General features: G+C 43.0%; 1 protein-coding gene across 2 annotated transcripts; it reads left to right on the top strand.

Annotated features, from left to right (window-relative positions):
* The first annotated feature begins 317 nt into the window (after positions 1 to 317).
* LOC124481232 (protein tyrosine phosphatase type IVA 3) lies at positions 318 to 7,288 on the top strand. 2 transcript variants are annotated; one of them, XM_047041148.1, is made up of 6 exons: positions 318 to 497; positions 4,414 to 5,072; positions 5,196 to 5,288; positions 5,527 to 5,657; positions 5,823 to 5,897; positions 6,128 to 7,288. In XM_047041148.1, the coding sequence occupies exons 2-6, from the start codon at positions 4,968 to 4,970 to the stop codon at positions 6,243 to 6,245; spliced, it is 522 nt and encodes a 173-aa protein (XP_046897104.1). In that variant the 5' UTR covers positions 318 to 497; positions 4,414 to 4,967; the 3' UTR covers positions 6,246 to 7,288. The 2 variants fall into 2 exon arrangements, with proteins under 2 accessions (XP_046897104.1, XP_046897095.1); XM_047041139.1 differs by lacking the exon at positions 318 to 497 and adding an exon at positions 3,363 to 3,536 and having other exon boundaries at positions 6,128 to 7,286.
* The last annotated feature ends 974 nt before the right edge of the window (positions 7,289 to 8,262 follow it).

Below are 8,262 nucleotides of genomic sequence, written 5' to 3'. Positions count from 1 at the left end.
GTTAGCTACTTTTTTCAGCATGGAGCAACTAGCTCAACTTTAATCAAACGAAAGTTAACGTCGTTAACTCGTTTTTATACTTGACCAGTAGGTAAAGTACTTTTTGAAATTATATGAACGTCGTTAACTTTTGTACTTGACCAGTAGGTAAATTACTTTTTGAAATTATATGAAATGTAATGTGTGCTTAACTTTACTTTGTGTAAGACCATTTTTTTGTTCGCTTTTTACATTTTACACTACAAATAGCACTAGAAAGGAACCACAAAAAAGGGCCTTTGCCTGTGTGCGCAGTGTTTAGAGATTATTTGTGACGTTTGGTTTCCATGGAGACAGTGATGGAGATGAAACGTCATTGTTGTCGTTCTCGATGCACATGGACAGAATTCGACTGAATTATGACAGTGTAAACAATGCAAAATTGACTAATTACTAAAAACAAATATAGAGAAGAACCGATGGTGACATAGAATCCAAACTACTGTATCTTGGAGAGGGTAAGTCTCTAGAATGCTTCGTTAGCTCGTGCCGTGTAAAGGCTCGCCCAGTATTAAACGAGCTAGCGCGTTAGCTAGTTATCTAGCTAGCAAACTACGTGATCATTCTGAGATTTATCCTTAGTTTTTTCTTAAATGCATTCTAGTTTCGGTCTGCATTGTGCGTCTAGCTGGCTTACACTACTAGATTACTATATTCACTATTTAGTGAACAATTTAACCATTCTGCTGATATGTCTAGTGGCTAGGATAGGATAGTGGCTTGCTAGCTAGGTATTAGGGTTAGGTAGCTAGTCCGTAATAGCTAGTGCTAGCTAATTGAAGTAGCCTCGCTAAGTGGAAACATATTTTAACCTGCCTTGCCATCTACGTCATCTCACAAAAGCATATACTGTTTGTAGAATGCATGGAAATGTATACTTATACGAATTTGCAAGTACCGTGTGTCTGTTTATTACATGCATTCTAGACACCCAACCTAAAATACGATAGCTATCATGACAATAAAATACTTTCCTATCACTAGCTATCCGACTTTCAGCAAGTAATGCTTGTGGGGAATCGTTCTTAATCATCGACGTTATTCCATCTATTATAAATAACGAATTCGTCTACGCCACTGTCAACGCTCCAATTGTCAGAATGCAAAGTGTGGTTCTAGCAACGTATTCGATTGTTTCATTACGAAGATAAAGGTGTAAAGGTAGAGGCACGGGAAGAGAAGGAATCAAAGTGTCAATAAAGTAGTAGCTGGCTAGTCTGTTTCTATGTTGGGATTGCAGTACGGTTAGGGGTCAGGTTGGCATGCCTTGATTCCCTATAGATAAATAAACGTTGGCTGAAATAATGCGTCCAATGAATGTGTTGGGCCTCATAGACTAGAACTAGGTTCTGATGTTTTGAAATTAATGTGGTCTTGGGTATTGGGTGTCCCATGCCCCTTTTGCTGTTTATGTTTATCTGGTTTGACCTTCTAAGTTGTGCAATCCTGGAAGCTCATGGCAGTAGACAGACTCTCACACAACCATGGTCTGTTCTTGAAACTCTTAAGAGTCCGAACAGACCCTTGGGAGGCAAGGGGATGTCCTTGTGGTGCAAATACCAGAAAATACCATGCTATTGGGAATACAGTTGTAGACAGGGCTACCTTATATTCAGGCCTCAACCACAAAATAACATGCTAATTAACTGTCATAATAAAATAAAACATATTTTATACATTCAACAGCACTTAAAATTAAGCAGTTAAGATTTCCTGATTTGTTGAACTGTGGCAATGTAATCCTAACAAGTGCATATGTGCCACTGGCTGCCCATTCATGGAAACTCATGATGCTGCTCATGTATGTGTCTCATCATGTGCTGCATGTGTGACTGTAACTTTGAGGACTGGCAAGTGCTCAGGTTTCATAACAAGTGCCTAGCTCTCGGGAGGAATGTGGAGTCCCTGGCTCTCCTAGTCTGAGGCCAAGCTATATTTATGGGCTAGCAGCTGCTGCTGGTCTATTTCGAGAGCAGGTGGCAGAGAGAAGAGCACTGAACTGAAGAATCAAACAATGCTACTTGTCCAGTACACTTCTCTTCTCCTGGGTCTGTCAGTAGCAGACCTCACCTGGGAAAGCACCTATAGACTGGTGCCAAACATGCAACACACACATGCACTTTCAATACCAGGGGGAACCTCACATGGGTTACCAGTCCCAGACTTAAAACACACTGGTCTTGTAAACACACACTCAAGCCTACGTCTGGCCCTCAAGTATAGGAGACATGCTGTTGAGATAGAGTAGGGATCTCCACTGGCCACCTCCCAGGTGAGTGAGGACCTCATTGAGTTATCTGCTACAAAGACGACAACAACCATGACCTGCTTGTGATTAGAGGTAAAGACATTGGCTCTGTGGACCTTTTCACTGCAGCCTTGTGTAAAACGATTAGACCGAGAAGTGCTAAGTCCTGGCCAGAAGAGTGGAGTAGAGAGGGATAAGGCCTTGTTTATTTGATGACTGGTCGTGAGATTAGCTTAGCAAGCAAATTTTAGCCAGCACTGAGCCATTGTGAATAGGAGAGCAATTCTATCTCAGCTAGCAGTCAGTCTGCTAGTCATTGTCAGGCAGAGAAGGGCTGGGTCTTAGATTTGAGAGAATATGTATTTAAAGGTTTTAAAAGGTTGTTTACCTACCTTTTTATGGTTTTCAATCTCATTACAAACGTATTTCAGTATCTTGACCATTCCTAGTAATCTAAATTTAGCTTATCTAAGTAATCTTTCAGAATCTCTTCTATTTCAGTATGATGGTCACAACAAACATGTCATCACATTCTTTATCGGGCACTAATAAGCAAGGACGACTGCATACATTACCACACAGGCTTCGTTTGCAGCTTTTCTGAGAAGGTTATTTTAGCAATCACTATTTACTCTTGTGCCAAGAGTTATCGTCTGGCTGTCTCAAAGAGTTTTCTACTCTTTTCTAAGAGAACTTATCACATATCCAAGCCATGTTAACTAGGCTAGCATGGTCTCTGTGTCTGGAGAGCAGTTGGGTGTTTACTTATGTACACAGGCCAGTTACCATATCTGAGAAGGTGACATGCATAGAAATGCCAGCTCTCAGGCTCTACAGGAAGGGGTTGCAGATATGCAGGGTTAGCCAAACATGTACTATAACTACAGGTCCGCAATACAGAGTGAGGGGATTTATGCAGGCCTACTGCTATATGAGGCAGCTTAGTGAACCTTCTAGGTTGACTGACTGGACGTTCTATTTTTATGGTGGGCCTGGCAAGGGGAGGGGCCGGCAGGGGGAAAAGGCTGAGGGGAGGGGCCTTGCTCTCGCCCTCCTAAGAGCATTAAGTGTGCATTTGTTTGTGACATTAGCAGTTGAGTGCTGTCAGTGTCATATGGCAAGCCAGGGCAGACTCAACTGGCTCAGAGCAGATTCAGTCACTGGAGTCAGCGGTAGGAACTGCCCATGGGACGTGCTTATCACCACAGACACACGCTTTGTCCCTAGAGGAAAACAGACTTACGCTAAGGTAAGGGAGGGGAGGGAAACTGTAGGGTAGAAGAGTAAATAGTAGAATATCAACTGTGGAGAGAGGAGAGGGGTGGTAGTGAATCAGGATATTAGGAAGGTAGAAGTGGAAAGGGTCTACTGGATTAGGCTAACAACAAAGTAGGTGGGGAGGGTTAAGTAGAACAGCATGACAGGGGAGGAGGGAGAGACAGTAAAGATTAGCAAGATTACTTGGGGCTTTCTTGTGATTCAGTAGTGTGTGTGTGTGTGTGTGTGTGTGTGTGTGTGTGTGTGTGTGGTGTGTGTGTTTCTGAGAGAGAAGGAAAGTAAAGGCAAATACTGGTTTGTCCATATCTTCAAGTGTTCTGGAATCCAGTTTCATTTATTTTGTCCCAGCCATGGTATTATGCCATGTTATTATGCAAGACATGGGCAAGACATGCATATGCACAAGACATATTATGCAAGACATGGGCTTTGGCTTCCAGCCAGTCTGAAGATACCTGGTTATAGAGATATCATGTTTAGAGATGTAGACCTTGGTGTGTGAACTGTGAAGGTTATGCATTTTGAGTTGATAAGACTGTTGCTACTTTTTAGAAACAATTTTCTAAAAGTCCAACTGTGAATATGACTATAAGTAGCACAATGATACAGTAGTACAATGTTCCTTTATTATTGTTACAGAATTCACAAGCTCATAGTGTGACAAACCAAACCTCTAGTGTGAGTGTAAACCAAGTATTGTTTATTCTTGCATTCTCTGAAATTGTGACCACAGATTTTTTAAATTAGTAGACACATGATCTATGTCAGTTTGTAAGAGTGTGTGAAAGAGATATTGAACAGGATACTCCAGTGGCTAACACCTTTTCCCTCTGTCCTCCTGTATGTAGAGCAGCCCTGTGATTGGTTGGTGGTTGATGGAGTTCTTGCAGGGGAGCGGAGACTACTGCCACGCCCAACATCCCAGCGTCTGAGCCCCTGTGCCCATGGGGAGGATGCCTAGCATCTCTCACCCCTGAATCCCCAAAGGACCCCCCCACCCTGCAATCAGGACTTCCCCCGCACCTACACCCAGAACACCCCCTTGCCACGGTTCTACCTGACTTCCAGACCAGCTCACCAGATGGGGTAGCGAGTCAGGGGCCAAAGGGCAGAGTAAGCTACTGCCAGACAGACACGTGTCTTCTACTGCTCCCCTGCCCTGGAGGACCAGAACCATAAAATCCTACTGGACCCTACAGTGTCTCTGAGGGACCAGTGGGACACTAGGGGCCCTGACACTTGGCTAGCCCCTGCTGCTTTGAGCCGAGGTTAAGACTGGTCACAGCCCACTGGCTAACAGCTGCCCAGACACAGAACTGGTGGACTGTGGCCTTTTGACATCTGCTGCCTTTTGTGAGAAAAAGAACAAGGGTTTTTCTGTCTTAGCAGTGGCTATTACAGTATGGCCAACATGAATCGCCCGGCGCCAGTGGAACTCAGCTACAAGAATATGCGCTTCCTCATCACACACAACCCTACCAACTCCACCCTAGGCACTTTCATCGAGGTGAGATCACAGACATGCACCCACACACAAAGCCAGTACTATATCTTCCCTTCTTCTTTGGTCCAGTTGTTCCATATTGGCACTGGTTGTGTTATACAGTTGTGCCGCCATTTGTCTATCCAGGACCTGAAGAAGTATGGTGCGACTACGGTCGTCAGAGTGTGTGAGGTCACTTACGACAAAACTCCCCTGGAGAATGATGGCATCACAGTCATGGTGAGTCATTAGCACCAACTTCTGGTCTTCCCTGGTGTAGTGGCTTGAGCAGTACCCTCCCAGGAACATAAATATGTACACACACACAGATCTGTTCGAGAGTCTTTTGTCTTCCCAGTTTCTGTCAGTCCCGGTGGCGTTTGCAGAAAACAGGACAGATAGACAAGTACTCTGTGTATTGATGTGTTTCATAAACATTCCTAATATGTGTGTTTCATGACATTTGATGTTGGTCCAGGACTGGCCCTTTGATGACGGTGCACCCCCCCCCACCAAGATAGTGGATGATTGGTTGAGCCTGCTGAAGAACAAGTTCTTTGAAGACCCAGGATGCTGCGTGGCTGTCCACTGTGTGGCTGGACTAGGACGGTGAGACCACACATCCACACTAACCCAGGGTGATCTCAGAACTCTGAACACAGCCAATGAGATTTCCTGCTGTTGTTTGCCAATGCTGGATATGAGAGCTATCATTGGTTGATCAGTTTGGGAGATGCAGTATCATCAACTTTGGCTTACCTCTGTGTCCTTCAGGGCTCCTGTACTTGTGGCACTGGCACTGATTGAGAGTGGCATGAAGTATGAGGATGCCATTCAGTTCATCAGACAGTGAGTCAACGAAACAAAACAACTTCAAACAGCAATGATGTGCTTTACAAGGGAGAAGAAATATATATATTTTTTAATCCCAAATCCATGATGACACCTTTCTACAGAGACATGGCAGGAGCGCTTAATCCTAGTGCTGGTCTAATTAGTCATGAAAAGTATTTATTTGTGTATTTATTTATTTATAAATAAATAAATAGTCTCAACTACTGTTTCTGTCTATGTTCCAGGAAGCGCAGAGGAGCCATCAACAGCAAGCAGCTGACCTACCTGGAGAAATACCGACCCAAACAGCGATTACGCTTCAAAGAACCTCACAACCACAAGAACAAGTGCTGCACCATGTGACTCACAAAACTGTGTGTCCGGGTACCGTTTTGGACCGGACACAGTCTTCTCTCTCTTTATTTTTCAGTCACCCCCCTGTTTCCTCCTACCACCTTCATCCAGGATTCTGTGAACCTCCTTTTTCAGTTGGATCTCCTGTCCCTCCTCCCTTCTCTTACACACACACACACACACGCGCGCGCGTGCTGCCTACATACACTGTCTCAGGGCTGCCAGAGACTCACTCATCTACAGCCTGGCTAATCTGGCTAAGAGGAAAGTCATGACCTGGGACTGGGCATACACTCAAACAGACATGCTCAGACACCCTACACCAATTATCTACCAGCAACAGAGTAATCTGTGTGCCAGGCCAGCTCTTGGCCCTCTTTGTTGGGTATCGCCCCCTACAGGACACTCAGGACACCACACCCCTGACAGCCACTATTATGAATGAAATTATGAAACACACTTTGATGTTGCTGTCAGTCTTTTTATCCGTTTCTGAAAACATGTACAGTTTGATGTCTTTGTTAACTCGCCATTACAGAGGAAAGCGACCTTGCTCTTTTTTATGTGTTTTTTGTATGTTTCATAATGCATTACGTCAAATCTGCCTCTCCTCCTTGTCTGGAGATTGTAGAGGTTAAATGTGGGGCAAGGTTTTGTGGTGGGTGAGTTGGCTTACTTTTTATAGTAATTATTTTGTATGAAATACTCTGGGATTAGAACTGCACCACTAGCTGCTTACTGTGTTTTGTTTATTTGTGTGTGCGTGTCAGTCAGTGTGTGCGTCTTGAGTGTGTGCATGTGTGTTTAGGTAACACTATTTTTAGAAGACAATATGGCACAGATTAGTTTGGTTGTGAGGTAGGATCTAGCGCGTCGTTCAGAAGCAGGTCTGAGCTCTGGTTGCAGTTTGAAGGACTGCCATACTTCTGAATGGCTTCAGATGAAACCTGGAACTGAGCATGTCATTGCAATGCTGTTCCATTCCTCTGCCTTGAAAGTACCCACTTCCGATTGTTCACGGTGAATGAAGTACATGTAATAAAGAGTAAGGAATATGTATCACTGTGTTGTGGAAGTCATTCAGTGAAATGCCTATTGAATTATATATACGGAACAATTCATGAAAAGATGTACTGTGTTATGATCGATCAACGTGAAGAAAGTCACCTCTGAGAGAATGGTGGCAACTTCTGTATTAATCTGAGAGTAGTTACATGTATCTTGATAGCCCTCAAAAGCATGTCCAGACATCTTATAGAGTGTGTTAGTGTGTGTGTCTTATCTTTCCGTCTGTGCTAGAAAAAAGCTGCAAATTAACTACCTGAGCATGTTTAAAATTAAGCGAGTGGGAAATGTTGAGCTAAAAAGTACATTTAGACACACTTGTCGCAAGAAAATCATAAAACAAAATGTTCCATTTGACTAAATGTCATGGACTCAAGGAAAAAAGTTTGTAGACAGTTGGGTCAATACAACAGGTTTTGAGGAAATATAATGAAATGAATCTGCTCTAGGTTGTAATCATATCCAGGTACTCAAAATGCTGGTAGAGGAAGAAGGGCCCATCGGTTAGTGTTTCCATGGAACCTGAACTTGTGGAATGTTCAGTCAAGAATTAAACAAAGGCCATAGGGTTTCCTCCTGATGTGTACCACCCATGTTATGCTTGCCCAATGGCTGGCCACCCTTGAAGGTGCATCATGTGATTAGAATGCCTTACTCCAGTGTGGCCCAAATCAAAAGAAGACGGTTACGGTAGTTTTGTAAAAATATTTTTTACAAATTAGTTGCGTCCTAAATAAATAATATAAAGATTTTAGAGACAGAGGGAGAGAAAAAGAACGTTAGCCCCCACACAATACACGTATCATAAATAATACTTTATATATATATATATATATATATATATTTTTTTTTTTTTTTTTTTTTTGAGGGGAGAAGAAAGTTACTTTTGACAGACAAATAATAAGTAAATTTTGTCTCACATCCTTTATTTTGAAACGTTTAGATGAAATTAACCGGAAAT

The sequence above is a fragment of the Hypomesus transpacificus genome, chromosome 2, assembly GCF_021917145.1.
Source record: "Hypomesus transpacificus isolate Combined female chromosome 2, fHypTra1, whole genome shotgun sequence".
Taxonomy (NCBI): Eukaryota; Metazoa; Chordata; class Actinopteri; order Osmeriformes; family Osmeridae; genus Hypomesus; species Hypomesus transpacificus.
The sequence above is the reverse complement of the archived record's forward strand: the minus strand, read 5'-3'. Positions and strand labels throughout refer to the sequence as shown.